Source organism: Lathyrus oleraceus, chromosome 6 (assembly GCF_024323335.1).
Source record: "Lathyrus oleraceus cultivar Zhongwan6 chromosome 6, CAAS_Psat_ZW6_1.0, whole genome shotgun sequence".
Taxonomy (NCBI): Eukaryota; Viridiplantae; Streptophyta; class Magnoliopsida; order Fabales; family Fabaceae; genus Lathyrus; species Lathyrus oleraceus.
Window position 1 is genome coordinate 181280802 of NC_066584.1, and position 15315 is coordinate 181296116.

General features: G+C 40.3%; 1 protein-coding gene across 1 annotated transcript; it reads right to left on the reverse strand.

Annotated features, from left to right (window-relative positions):
* Positions 1–10142: 10142 nt before the first annotated feature.
* On the reverse strand, positions 10143–13204 carry LOC127094634 (uncharacterized). The gene is made up of 5 exons (XM_051033442.1): positions 13043–13204; positions 11513–11528; positions 10932–11002; positions 10720–10857; positions 10143–10523 (listed from the first exon to the last, which is right to left on the reverse strand). The coding sequence occupies exons 1-5, from the start codon at positions 13202–13204 to the stop codon at positions 10143–10145; spliced, it is 768 nt and encodes a 255-aa protein (XP_050889399.1).
* Between the last annotated feature and the right edge of the window lie 2111 nt (positions 13205–15315).

The window sequence follows — 15315 nt, forward strand, 5'->3', positions numbered from 1 at the left end:
TTGACCAACGACTGCTTGATGTGACTGACAATAGGACTTTGTACTTGCCAGGGCAACCCTGGACCATGTTAACTGCAGCCTTCCCATGCTCGGGCAATGGGTTCTTCTTAACATTTGGACCTACGTCCTCGAAAAACAAGATCCCACTTCTAACAAGGTCTTGAACCTTGGTCTTCAAGGGATAACAGTTCTCCACATCATATCCGGGAGCACCAGAATGATAAACACAGTAAAGCTCGGGCTTGTACCACCAATGAGGGTTGGTTGGTACAGCAGGTGGGTCACGTGGAGTAATCAGCTTCCTTTCAATCAATGAAGGATATAATTCAGCATAGGTCATCGTATTTGGATCAAAAGTGACCCTCTTCCTATCATAGCTAGTGCTGGTATTGTTGTTGTTTCGAGGCTGGTAGACCTGCAGTTGCGGACGATGCTGTTGTTGTTGATATTGTTGATGTTGTTGTTGTTGTTGTTGATAACGTTGATTTTCCCTGAAGGCAGTTGCTATATGAGCCATCTGGTGCTGGTTACTGGCAGGGCGCACAGTCTTCCTCTTCACATAGGGTCTTCTCTTGACATGGGAGGACACAGCATGTGCCTCTCCCTCCTTCTTCTTTGCAAACTCTGTATACGTGCGTTTTTTACGCCATAAGATTAGTATACAAAATGGTTCTTTCGACAAATGACGCCATAAGTGTTGTTCGACATTTCGACAAAATGATGGTTCGACATTTCGACAGGATACTTGCGGATGGAAAGGCGTCTTTGACAAACATGGGTGATGCTATAGTATTTAAACAATTCGACAGAGTCTGGAGAAAGACGTCATTTCGACGTGAAGTGTAATTTCAAATTCAAAAGAGTTGTGACATTTGGCAGAAGACGCGTGGAAGCATCTGGCGAAAGGAAGATAGCCAAGTGTCACAGTTTTAGGATTTGTTCGTTAGTAACAGTTGTTTTATTTGTATATAAATAGGATAGTTATTATTAGAAAAGGGTGTGAAAAATATTTTGTACAAATTCCTGCAAACACTCAAAGTACCCGTGTGAGAGAAAAGAGTCATATCTGGAACATGTATGTGTAAACAAACACCAATCCTTTCAAAGTTTTATTTTATAAAATTTAAAGTTCTTTACCTATTTCTCTTTGCATTTATTAGTCAATTATCTTTCTGCATTTCCCTTTTCGACACTTTATGTTTCGTCAGTTATTTTCTGCCATTTATCTTATTCTTGTCAAATTTACACTTATTTAAACGTTTGTAATTGACACCTTTCGACATAAAAGATTTGATAAGCCAAATGAAATATACAAAAGTTGTTCTAGAGATATACAAAGTTACTTAGATTTGCACATGTCCTAGGATTTGTGTGGTTGATCCTGCAAGTAACCCAATTCTACAAGTTTTGGAAAACCAGAGTTTGTTCGCTAGAATTCACCGCGAACAAATTGGCACGCCCAGTGGGACAGTACATAAATCTAAAACTTAAATAACCTTTAGTCAAGTTGTCTTCTTCGTTGTATGAGATTAAGAAGCGATAAATTAACCGTATCCAACGTAGAAAGACCTGAAAGAACAAGAGTAAGGAAAATGGCAAATCAGCCAAATAATCCAAATGAAACCATCCCAGTATCTAACCTTATCCCTTCGATAGGAGGAAATGTGGGATCAGTCCCTATAACAGAGGCTGTGCCTTCATCAACAGGGTCAATACCAGCGGTTTCAATATCACAAAACGCGCCTAATTCATCCATTAGGGCGCAACAAATGCCCATTGGGACACTTCCTCCTCTAGGAAACGCCTCCAGGCCTTTTGTGACAAATTTCACCATGCCTCCGCCTGGTAGGGAGCAACCCTTTGGAATGCCAACTTCGGTAATGGCAAATTTACACAATTCACCGATATTATATTCTGATTCTATGGCCAATACGTCTTCACCATTACAAGGGTCAGGATATGGCGGAAACATGAGTAGACTAAATCAACAACCACTTTACGTGCCGCCGATAACAAATAATTATGCGCAAGTAATTAGACAACAAATGGACGAGAGTAATCATGATATGGTCCAAATGTTAACTCAACAAATGGGGGCGGTGTTTAATCCTTTAATACAAAACACCACCCAGACAAACCAATTGTTGGCAGCGCAAATGACGCGCATTGCTGACTTTTTTGGGGTCCCTCAAACCCGACACAGAGAATAAGTGGTTCATAACCCAGTGGTAGCGGTCCAGGAAGAGCCCACGATAAACCAAATACCTTTAGACAACCCTCAAACAAACGTCAGAAACCAAGAGGATGTGGTCGAACAGCCTCGTGTCGAAATCCCTATTCCACAAGAACCTAGAAGGATAGTAATCCAGAGAGGCCAAGACGCGGATGCTGTGTTGCAACAGCGAATCCGGTATAATAACCCGCTGGTCGAAAACAATTTAGCAGCCATGGTCGAAACTATAATGGCACAAAACAGGGTGAACATGGGATTGCAAAGGCCTAGTTATGCTTCCCCACTGTCAGAATATATTCTGCAAGAAGAACTGCCACCAAGGTGGAAAGTTCCTAAGTTTACCAAGTTCTTAGGAGACACTAGTGAGTCCACCATAGAACATGTGGCACGTTATCTGATCGAAGCCGGGGAAATAGCCCGTAATGAAAATTTAAAAATAAAATATTTCCCTAGTTCCTTGACAAAAAACGCGTTCACTTGGTTTACATCTTTGCCTACAAACTCAGTGTATACGTGGACCCAATTAGAAAGATTGTTCCATGAACAATTTTACATGGGACAAACAAAAATAAGTCTGAAAGAATTATCCAGTGTTAAGAGAAAACACTCAGAACCAATAGATGATTATTTAAATAGGTTCAGATTGCTAAAGGCTAGATGTTTCACTCTGGTGCCAGAACATGAGTTAGTCGAAATGGCCGCAGGGGGTCTAGATTATTCTATAAGAAAGAAACTAGATACCCAATATTTGAGGGATATGGCACAATTAGCAGATAGGGTTAGACAGGTCGAAAGGTTGAGAGATGAAAAATTCAGAGCGAATAAGAATAAAAAAGAAAGGGTGGCCTACATAGGGGTTCGCCAAGATGATGAGTACGATGAAAACGAACCAAGTAACTTCGACGAACAAGAGATTGACTTAGCAGAACTAAAGTAAGGCCCACCCTATTCGTGTAAAGTACTAACTCCGTCGAACGGAAACCCAGTCGAAACCAATGATAAGTTCCCCAAAAGAACTTATACATTCGACATCACCAAATGTGACAAAATTTTCGACTTGTTGGTTAAAGATGGCCAATTAATAAAACCACCAGGCGTTAAAGAACCACCTATGGAACAATAGAAAAAGAGAGGTTTTTGTAAATACCATAATTTTCTGGGCCATAAAATGTCTCGCTGTTTCCTTTTCAAGGATCTCGTTCAAAATGTTATCCGTGACGGAAGGCTGAAGTTTGGTGATAAGCCAAAACAACAGATGAGGATCGATTCGAATCCCATGCAGCCAGTCGAAGCCCATTACGTTGAACCATCCATTGTGAACATGGTGGAGGTCGAAATTGCTCCTGATGGCAATCTCGAAATGGTGGAAGTTGTTGGAGAATTCGACACAAATATCAACATGGTGGAGATTGTTGATGATCTCACAAACCAGAACGAAGTTGAAGTTACTGAAGGCTTTGACGACCAAAATAAGATGGAAACTACTGAAGGTTTCGACAAAAAGGACAGTGACAATACTGCCGAAGATGGTTTGGTTCGACAGGACGAGAATTGGGACTGCTTGGGACAACCAAGTGGGAAGTACGATTATCTCGTGAAATACAATGCGCCGGCAAGTTCTCAGATCGACATCAACACAATCCAACCAAGCGGTTGGGGAGATGTTCCTTCAGAAAACAATGAAAAAATATCTGAAACAATTGAGAATCCCCCTATTATAAAAAGGAAGGTTACTGAAGACCTCACCATTGAAAACAAGGCTACTGAAGGCCTTGATTCTGATCAAACGAAGACAGGTGATGTCGCAAACTGCGTCAACACCATGGGACCTTTCAGCAAAGAGGTCATAAGAATCAAAACAGAAGTTGTGAATGGTCCTACGAAGCCTATGACCAGTGGAATCCTGTGCAGAATAATGGAAGACCACAAAAGAAATTGGAACAAATGTTGTTGCAAACATGGTCCCAGGAACATGTCTTGGTGCTGCTGCCCAGAAAAGGAGTCGGACCAGATATCAAGTGGTGTCGAAGTCGAAGAAGAAGGACTCATCAAGAAAATGATCGACTTAAGCATTGTTGACGAACGAAATGTTGGGATAAACATGGTGGAAGTATCTCAGGGAGATCAAGCTAAAATGGGTGAAGATCGTCATCGAAAGGAGTACCAAAGGCTGGCGTATCCCAAAGAGTAAGAAAATCTAATAGAATTCATTAAGAGGTGCCAAAAGATGAGAACCGAAGTAATGTTATGCCCACGCTGCAGTGCAATCTTCGACGGGAAGGCAACAACCAATCTGGAAGAAGTGGATAAAGCCAAGAGGAAAGAACATTGGGGGACAACAAGATATGACCCAAGGAGAAGTGATCATCACCAATGGAGGCATGGAGAAAGATACCACAACACTTACAAACCATCTAACAAAGCAATGGATGACAAATGGGTTCAACCCATTAGAGATGCCCAAGGGCAGAAAAAGTGGAGAAAATTCGAGGTTCAAAGAGGCGCTTCGATGGAAGGCAAGAAGGAAATGGAAAAGCACAAGCCAAGACCATATCCTTCAGAAAACTATAAAGGAAAAAACCCTATGTCGAGATCCCAATAGAGAAGATTCCAGAGGCAGAAGAGGGCAAAAAAAGAGACTGCAGAAAAAAGCGTGAATGGGAAAAATGCTGACAGCAAGGACAAAGCAGAATCTAGCAACACTCCTCAGATAGCAAGCAGAAAAGAGGCTGCCCACCAGATCAATCCTGGCAGCATTGTCGAACCAGTATCGTCGAAAGAGAAGCTGCAACAAGACGACGAAATAACTGACGACTTCGAATCTGACTCAGAAGCGTCCTTTAACGTGGTCTGCAACGTGGTTTATGTCCTGCCTAGAGATTATGATAGAGTACTGGAGGTCGAAGACGAAGAAGACGAGATGGAAGAAGAAACAATGGCACACAAGCCCGTCTGCTATTACGTCATGAACAACGGGTGCGTCGAAGAGCAGAATGCTTTCTTCGAAAGGCCAGATGATTCCATGAAAGCACATTTGAAGCCTTTATTCATAAAAGGAAAGGTGGAGAACGTTGGTGTAAACAAGATACTGGTGGATGGCGGAGCAGCAGTAAATTTGATGCCCCATTTTATGCTAAAGAGGATTGGGAAGGATGATTCAGACGCAAAACCTCACAACATGGTGTTGTCGAACTATGAAGGGAAAGTAGGAACCACTATGGCCGTTATCCAGGTGAACTTGACTGTTGGAACCATAACAAGGCCAACGATGTTCATGGTCATTGCTTCAAGGGCAAACTACAACCTACTGCTTGGAAGGGAGTGGATTCATGGCGTAGGAGCCGTACCTTCTTCAATGCATCAACGAATAGCCATATGGAGGCCAGACGGGATCGTCGAAAACATTGAGGCTGATCAAAGCTATTTCATGACAGAAGTAAACAATGTCAACAGTCAAAGCTTCGACAAGAACCTGGCTCACATACCTCCATGCAGCCCAGCCGAATTCGACCTAAAGGCAACGGACAACGCCTACTGCTCCATGTACCTTCATCCTACACATGGTTTCCAGTGGGACAAAGAAGTAATTGGCGAATCTTACATGTGGGGAACTACTCATATAGCGCCAACAGGATGGGGAAGCGAATTTGACGATGACGAGTAAAGAATCATCGCTCGAAAAAATTACGGCTTACATAGCCGAAAACAAACTCAAAGAGGCCCTTGAGGCTGAAGTAAAATATATGGCTGTCGAAGCCAACAAAGAAAATTCCAACGAACAATGTCCCCAAAGGGACGTTGCAGAACATTATTATAGCAACCAAATGGGCGAATGGCAACAACAAAAGCTTGACACCATTTACGATGACGAACCCCTAGGGTTCGAAAAAGATCCAGTGTCAACTAACGTGAAGATGGTGGCACAAGATCCATTAGAAGAAGTAAATTTGGGAGTGGGGGCAGAAAGTAGACCAACCTACATAAGCGCAAAAATGGACCCCTAGTTCAAGGTCGAACCAGAGATTCTGTCGAAAATAAAAGAAGAGGTCGAAAGACTTCTAAAATGCAAGTTCATCCACACAACCAGGTATGTCGAATGGATTGCAAATATCGTTCCTGTAATTAAGAAAAATGGCAAACTTAGGGTATGCATTGATTTTCGAGACTTAAACTCGGCTACCCCAAAGGATGAATATCCCATGCCAGTAGCAGAAATGCTTATAGATTCTGCAGCAGGCCATGAGTATTTAAGTATGTTAGACGGATACTCTGGCTATAATCAAATCTTTATCGCTGAAGAAGATGTTCCTAAAACGGTTTTCCATTGTCCTGGAGCAATAGGAACGTACGAATGGGTAGTAATGCCTTTTGGTTTAAAGAACGCTGGAGCAACTTACCAACGGGCTATGAATTCCATCTTTCATGACTTTATTGAAACTTTCATGCAAGTGTACATTGACGATATTGTGATTAAGTCTGTTTCAGGAAAAAGTCATATTGATCATCTTCGACAATCCTTTGAAAGGATGAGGAAGTTTGGTTTGAAAATGAATCCACTTAAATGTGCTTTTGGTGTGCAGGCGGGTGATTTCTTAGGTTTCGTGGTCCACAAGAAGGGAATCGAAATAAATGAAAACAAAGCCAAAGCCATAATGGAGGCGAAAGCGCCATCAACGAAAAAAGGGCTGCAGTCTCTGCTAGGGAAAATCAACTTTCTCAGAAGATTTATCTCCAACCTTAGTGGAAAAACGCAAGCTTTCTCTCCTCTACTTCGACTAAAGAAGGAAGACTTTGCATGGGGACAAGAACATCAAGTTGCCTTTGACAAAATTAAGGAATACCTGGCTAGTCCCCCAATTCTAATGTCTCCTTGTAGAAAAAGAAGTATGAGATTGTACATTTCGGCATCAGACAAAACATTAGGAAGTATGTTGTGTCAAGAAGATGAGAATGGCGTCGAAAGGGCCATTTATTATCTCAGTAGAATCCTGAATGATGTTGAAACTAGATATAGTGTTATAGAAAAACTATGTCTATGTGTATATTTTTCTTGTATGAAGTTAAAGCATTATATAAAGCCTGTTGATGTATATATTTCTTCCCATTTCGACGTAATAAAATATATGTTATCTAAATCTATTTTACATAGTCGAATTGGAAAATGGGCTTTAGCATTAACAGAATACTCCTTGAAATATCTACCTTTAAAGGCTGTGAAAGGACAAGTGGTTGCTGATTTTATAGCTGACCATTCCATAGAAGATGTAGAGTATGTCGAATTAGAACCATGGAAATTGTATTTCGACGGTTCCAGTCATAAAAATGGAACTGGCGTTGGGATGTTGATTATTTCTCCTGACAGAATTCCAACAAAATTCAAGTACAAAGTTGAAAATCTGTGTTCAAATAATGAAGCAGAATATGAAGCTTTGATTGCTGGACTTGAAATTTTGTTGAAATTGGGGGCAACAAGAGTCGAAATAATGGGCGACTCTGAACTGGTGATAAAACAGTTGACTAAAGAGTATAAATGCGTGAAAGAAAATCTAATCATGTACTTTGTAATAGCCAATAGACTTCTCAAGGAATTCGACAATGTGGCCTTGAGGCACATCCCCAGGCTAGCGAACCAAGAGGCGAATGATCTTGCTCAAGTAGCGTCTGGGTACAAAGTGTCGAAGGAAAATTTAGAAGAGGCTATCGAAGTCAGAGGAAGAGTCGTATCCACCAAGTTGTCTCCATCAGATTTGGAGTCAATAAGATTAGGATACGGTGACGAAGAAAATTTCGAGATATTCAATATAGATGATTCAGGAATTGCAGATTGGAGAAAGCCTATCAAGAATTATCTACAAGACCCAAATCAGAAAGCAGAAAGAAAGATAAAATACAGAGCTTTAAGTTATGTACTTTTTGGAAACGAATTGTTCAAAAAGACTGCAGAAGGACTCTTGTTGAAATGCTTAGGTGAGGATGAAGCCTACATAGCATTGTCGAATGTGCACACTGGAGCGTGTGGCGCACACCAAGCAGGTCACAAAATGAAGTGGTTATTATTTCGACAAGGAATGTATTGGCCAACAATGCTGAAGGACTGTGTCGAATTTGCAAAAGGATGTCAGGAATGTCAAGTACATGCAGGCATACCCCATGTTCCTGCAAGTGAGTTGCATTCAATTATAAATCCTTGGCCATTTAGAGGTTGGGCTTTAGACTTGATTGGTGAAATTCGACCAGCCTCTTCAAAAGGGCAAAAATACATTTTGGTTGGAATAGACTATTTTACTAAATGGATTGAAGCCATATCATTGGTGAATGTGGATCAAGAAGCAATTATAGATTTTATCCAAAAGTACATAATCTACAGATTTGGGATACCAGAAACAATAACAACAGATCAAGGATTTGTGTTCACTGGTAAGAATATGCAGAAATTTGCACAAGAAACAGGATTTAAACTCCTTACTTCGACACCTTACTACGCTCAAGCCAATGGACAAGTGGAAGCAGCCAACAAGGTGGTGATAAATTTGATCAAGAAGCATGTAGGAAAGAAACCTAGAAACTGGCACAAAACTTTAGATCAAGCTCTGTGGGCTTGTCGAACGTCTCCAAAAGAAGCAACAAATTCGACTCCATTCAAATTGACCTATGGACATGATGCAATCTTACCAGTCGAAATATATTTGCAGTCAGTCAGAGTGCAAAGGCATCATGAAATCCCATCATATATATATTGGAGTATGATGATGGACGAATTAGTTGATCTAGACGAAGAAAGGCTGCATGCGCTAGATCTAATAAAGAGACAAAAAGAAAGAGTCGAAAAGTTTTACAATAAGAAAGTAAAATTCAAGACCTTCTTAATTGGTGATCTTGTTTGGAAAGTGATCCTTCCTATGGATCGAAAAGATAAGTTAATGGGAAAATGGTCTCCTAAGTGGGAAGGACCTTTCCAGATTTTGAAAAGTTTTTCAAATGGCGCGTATGAGGTTGAAGAAATAGGGAAAGATGAAAGAATCCTAAAGATAAATGGCAAGTATTTGAAAAAATATAAGCCAATATTGCAGGAAATAAAAATAACAGTAGATTAATTGTAAACATAATTGTGATAGCTTTGCCAAATAAAAAGGGAACTAAAGTTATTACAAAGAGAGCCTCAAAGGGCTAAGAATTGTTAAAATTAATTCGAATACAAATTGAGACTGGCAAAAGTTTCCTTCAACGTGGCGAATTTCTTCCTCTGAAACTGGAGTCGATAATCACAAAGACTTTTGTGAGTGGAGAGAGTCTCAATCTCTTGACTAAGTTGTTGGGCCTTCTCTGCATGTCGAATACCCACCCTCAGTTCTTCGTCAATCTCGTTCTGCTTAGGTTGATGTATGGATGCTTTACGTTTTTTCTCTTGAGAGATCTTTTCTTGAAGTGCTGCTATCTGTTTCTCCTATTTTTGGATATTGTCATCACAAGCAGCAATTTCTTTGACGTAAGTCTCAGAAAGTTGTTGCAACTTTGAAACTTTGTCAGTCGAAGTCGCAAAAGCATCCCATTCAGCAGTTTGAGTTTCCGATTTTGAGGAGATTTGATGGGTAAGATCTCTTTAACGATGAAGGTCTGCAGTCGCCAAGTCAATAAGGGTCATCAGCTCCATCACAAAACTTCCACCCTCAGTAGAAGCTTCCAAGACGTTTACTTGTTTCAGAATTTTCTTGAGTTCAAGATGGGCAAGAGCGTTTTCTTCCAAGACTTTGAACAAATCAACATCAAGGATTTTCGTCTTAATCTTGGTCAATATGTTTCCAAGAGATGGTGCTTCAGAAGTAGCCCCAGAAGTAGTTGAACTGCTCTGCGAAGAATCTTGAAAATTAAAACGAGCACTGAGCATAGCCTTCAGATACTCTAAGGGTCTCTACACTTTAAGATTTCCAAGCTCCTCGCGAGAGAAACTAGTCGAACCAGTTGATTTGCCGCTTCCTGGGGTCTGATCAGGAGCAGATGGAGTGTTTCGCTCTAAAGTTTGCTCAGCCTCTGTTTGTTTCGACTGGTCTCCCCCATCTTTGGCAGTTTCGTTTTCATGATCAATTTCGACTCCAGCTTCCATGTCAGTATCATCACCCTGAGTTGCAACATCTAATCCTGGATGAGGAGGAGATTCGTCTTCAGAAGCTTCACCCATTGTAGCGTCGAATTCTGCTACAATTTGCCTGTCATGATCACTTATGGGGATATCTTCTTCTTTGACTGTTTCCTCCAGAATTTTCTCAGGTGTTCTTTCGACAGCCACTTGTTTCTGCAAAATAACTCTAAGTTTAGAAGAATAAGAGGCAAAGAAGATGAATAGTACAGTCGAAATAAATATTTATCTCAAGAATCTCAGTGTTAAAGCTAGATTTCCCACTCTCCTTATCCTTCGACTGAGGGTTAGTAGTGGGAGTACTTGCAAAATCCTTCCTAGTTGATTTAACAATGGATCTTTGGGAAGAGACCTTTGTGAGTTTCTTCTTCTTCTGAGGAGGGGGGATTAGCTCTGGAGATTCGTCACCAGATTCTTCATTAGGAACATTATCCTCTTCTTTCTCCTCTTCACTCTTTCTCTTTTGGACTGATGGGGGTTTTTGACTTACCTAGTCATGCAGACCAAAGCCAGTTAGTTTCTAAAAAGGGAAAAGAATAAATGAGAAGAAGTGATGTGTCGTACCTTTGTCGAATGTTTCTTAGCAGCACTTGGCGACGCTTCGACAGAAGTTTTCTTGGCAGGAATCCTCACGGCTAAGGAAAGAAAGGAGATTTAGAAACGAATATAAGAAATACATGACAATATAGTTAGAATAACAAAAGAAAAATCATGTTTTCTATGAACACCTTCAAGAATGGGATCTTCCACGCGAACGTGTTCTATTCCAATATGAAGGTGTCCTTGGTATTCGCCCAGATGATACTTAGTCGGGACCACACGCTCAGCAGGTTTTTTGTACTGTTGACGAAGAATTTTCATAAAGTCCCCACAAACGAACCAATCTGGAAATGGAGGGCTAAATGCCACGCCAAATTCAGTAGTTGGCAAAGGAGGAAATTTTGGTGGATGACAACTGAAAGTCAGGTCATAGCGCGCCTCTGGTCGAACATTTGAAGGAAATGACAATTTTTCAAACTTCTCCGTCAATTTACGTTATAATTCTGCTGTTGCTTCGTGTATGGTTCGACTAAGATCATCGGGTCTATACACAGTTTCGAAATATTTTTGAAATTTTTGTATTTCTCTAATGTGTCTTTGAATACCTTTTTTGGTCTGATCCTGCATAAAAGCAAAAGCATTTGTTAAATGCGTAGTGAAAGCTGCTACGTCAAAAAATCTGTTGGAATAATAATCTTTCCACCATTCATCAAATTCAGGAGTACATAGGAATGATGGTCGAAAGATCACTGGTCGGATGTCGAGAGAGTCATCAGTCAGTTTCTTCGACAGTTCTTTGCCCTCACCTTCAGTATAAAGGGAGTTGTAGAAGATGATGGATCCTTTCTTGGGGAATAGAGGTCGAGGTTTTATCTGGATCAGGCCAAACTGTCTAGAAACAAGGTTGGGTTGATAAACTATCAAAGCATTTTGGGTTTTAGTGGCGTTACGATAAGAAAAAAGGAGCCTAGGGGTTAAGAATGACTCCCAAACATTCAAAAATACATTTTCATCCTTCTGCATCTCTAGGGGCAGTTGTTGGGTGAACCATTTAGGTCCAATTTTTCTGTCAGCAAAAGGTGCCATGGTCGAAGTAAACTGATACCTCTTGGCAAACATCATGACATAGCTTTTGAAAGCTTGTCGAAGGCCAATCCCTTCATCAGTTGGCGTTATTTGCACCAACCTTGGCCATTCGACAGTCCTATTTTTCACTTCTTCTTCATCTACCTCTGGCTCTACAGGGAGAGAAGTTTCAAAGGTGGCATTAAGCCATAATTGCAAGAGCCAAAAAGGTCCTGATAAGTTAATTTTACCTTGGGTTTTTATAGTTTTCAAAAGATGTACGCTCTCACTCAGAGATTCGTAAAGGCTCGCCAGAATCATTTTGCTCAAACATAGTTTTGTGCCTGCATGAAGCTGATTGGCTATGGTGATGAATCTCTTGGCAACTTGGAGGGAACGAGAGCAGAACACATATTTGGATAGCCACAGAGTCAAAAAGGCTATGTGTTCGACATCTGAGACTTTCGTGGTGCTCTTGTCATGATAATAGGACGTAAATAAAGAGTATGGGGCGAGGCTAGTCTCGAAAGCGATGGTATCTTCATTTAGGATAGTAGGGTCGAAATCTATACCATTAGGGTGAAGGCCAACAATGGCTGCTGTGTCGAAAAGAGTGGGCGTAACCATCCCACGAGGAAGGTGAATGTTATTGTAGGTACTGTCCCAGAAGTAGAGAGAAGCTAAAAGCATATTTGGGCAGATATTGGGTCCTACTCTCGACAACTGAATAAGGTCGAAAATGCCTACTTCTTTCCAAAAATCCCCTTTAACCTTTTCGATTTTATCTAGCCAAGATAAGTAGTCAGAAGGGTCTTTCGACCATGGATAGGTTCTAAATATCCTGTTGTAATTCAAATAGTTTAAGTTCAGTTCTCCAGCATCCGTCGAACTCGATGGATCATTTTGTTCTACAATTTTTTCCTTAGGCTGAGGTTTCACTCCAGCGCCTATGGGCTTTGTATGGAAATAAGTTGGAAAAATTCTCTTAAACGATCTGGTTTAATCTCTGGGTTTGGAAGGGGACCTAGCATAGCGTGACAGTTTCCATAAATAAGAACAGGAATTAATACCTGGGATTTATAGATGCATTCTTTTTCTTTCTCATTTGGAGGTTGAGGAACATACTGTTGATTTCCAATAGTCATTGGTCCTTTTAAATCGTGCACAGGGGAGAGAGCTGGATCTTGTTTCTTCTTGGAATGTTTGCAGCTTGAAGGTTTTTGAGGAGCCATTGTTAGGAAGAACTTAGGAATTTTTTCTCAGGGGAGTATGAAAGCTTGAGAAATGGGTATGAAGAAAAGAGTTCTGAAGCGTTAAAAGAATTCAGAGAAAATGGTTTATGGGTATTTATAGGAAGAAGATGATGAAAAACGCTTTAAAATGGTAATGATGATGGTGGGACACGTGGCCGATTTTCATGGTGATGTTGAAGAGGTGGAAGTTGAAAAGAGACCATGATGTTAGGAAATGATGGAGGTAGACTCTGAACGTGTGCTAGACGTGACATTTTGGAGAAAGTGTCATGATGAATCTGTATTGGAACTTGAGATCACAAAAACTTGGAATTAATGAGATTAAATGACATGGCATCAAAACACTGGTTGACAACAAATGACTGTTTCTCCAAAAACAGTCGAAACATCTTTGCTGGGGGGCAATTTGTATACGTGCGTTTTTGACGCCATGAGATTAGTATACAAAATGGTTCTTTCGACAAATGACGCCATAAGTGTTGTTCGACATTTCGACAAAATGATGGTTCGACATTTCAACAGGATACTTGCGGATGGAAAGGCGTCTTTAACAAACATGGGTGATGCTATAGTATTTAAACAATTCGACAGTGTCTGGAGAAAGACGTCATTTCGACGTGAAGTGTAATTTCAAATTCAAAAGAGTTGTGACGTTTGGCAGAAGACGCGTGGAAGCATCTGGCGAAAGGAAGATAGCCAAGTGTCACAGTTTTAGGATTTGTTCGTTAGTAACAGTTGTTTTATTTGTATATAAATAGGATAGTTGTTATTAGAAAAGGGTGTGAAAAATTACTTGTACAAATTCCTGCAAACACTCAAAGTACCCGTGTGAGAGAAAAGAGTCATATCTGGAACATGTATGTGTAAACAAACACCAATCCTTTCAAAGTTTTATTTTATAAAATTTAAAGTTCTTTACCTATTTCTCTTTGCATTTATTAGTCAATTATCTTTCTACATTTCCCTTTTCGACACTTTATGTTTCGTCAGTTATTTTCTGCCATTTATCTTATTCTTGTCAAATTTACACTTATTTAAACGTTTGTAATTGACACCTTTCAACATAAAAGATTTGATAAGCCAAATGAAAGATACAAAAGTTGTTCTAGAGATATACAAAGTTACATAGATTTGCACATGTCCTAGGATTTGTGTGGTTGATCCTGCAAGTAACCCAATTCTACAAGTTTTGGAAAACCAGAGGTTGTTCGCCAGAATTCACCGCGAACAAACTCCCCATAACATTTTGCAGAAGAGCCTTCATCTTTGGCAAAACGTCCTTCACGGACTCCTTCCTCTAGTCGCATCCCCATGTTCACCATCTCGGTGAAATCTGAAGGAGAATTGCCATCCAAGGCGCAGCGGAATTTAAAAATTTCTCCATTTAGTGATCCTTACGAATGGGCATGATCAGTGATAGAATCGTTACCTATGTTTAAATATTACTCTTAATATTCATACTTATGTTTAAGACTTGATAACTCTTTATCCATGATCTATGAGATGTGATCATCAGTCTACAAACATAATAGTCTTAATGCTTTAATGTTATCCCACTTCACAATAAAGCTCTACTATGGATACTTTAAGAATAGTGTCCTTATGTTTAATGTGATCTCATGATTAAGTCATACTTGATACATTAAACGGACTAACTATTCTAGGGACTTTATTAACCAAACATAATAAAGAAAAAGCCTTTCATTAATTAATAAATAATTCGATATAAGTACCAAAAGTATTGGCCTCTAGGGCTTACACCAACAAAATCAGAGGGAGCACTAGCTATCATCCTCTCGTAGTAAAATGAACTCAAGGTCTTCAAAAAGATCTTGGTCATTTCCTTCTCTTCAAGTGGAGGCACAATCTGTGCGGCCAATTCACGCCACCTCTGGGCGTACTCCTTGAACGTTTCCTTCTTCTTCTGAGACATAGCCCTTAGTTAGTCCCTATCGGGAGCCATATCAATGTTGTACTTGTACTGCTTGATGAATGCTTCGCCAAGGTCGTTGAAGGAGTGGATGTTCGCACTATTCAGGCCCATATACCATCTCAATGCGGCACCGGACAGGCTGTCCTAGAAATAGTGG

What these genes read in the sequence shown, in the direction of transcription:
- LOC127094634 (XM_051033442.1), bottom strand. Translation starts at nt 13,204, where the DNA reads ATGGCTCCTCAAAAACCTTCAAGCTGCAAACATTCCAAGAAGAAACAA. An exon ending in CTAAGAAACATTCGACAAAG is followed by an intron (nt 10,858 to 10,931) that starts GTACGACACATC and finishes CTGCATGACTAG; the next exon opens with GTAAGTCAAAAACCCCCATC. An exon ending in AGAAGAAGAAACTCACAAAG is followed by an intron (nt 10,524 to 10,719) that starts GTCTCTTCCCAA and finishes GTTATTTTGCAG; the next exon opens with AAACAAGTGGCTGTCGAAAG.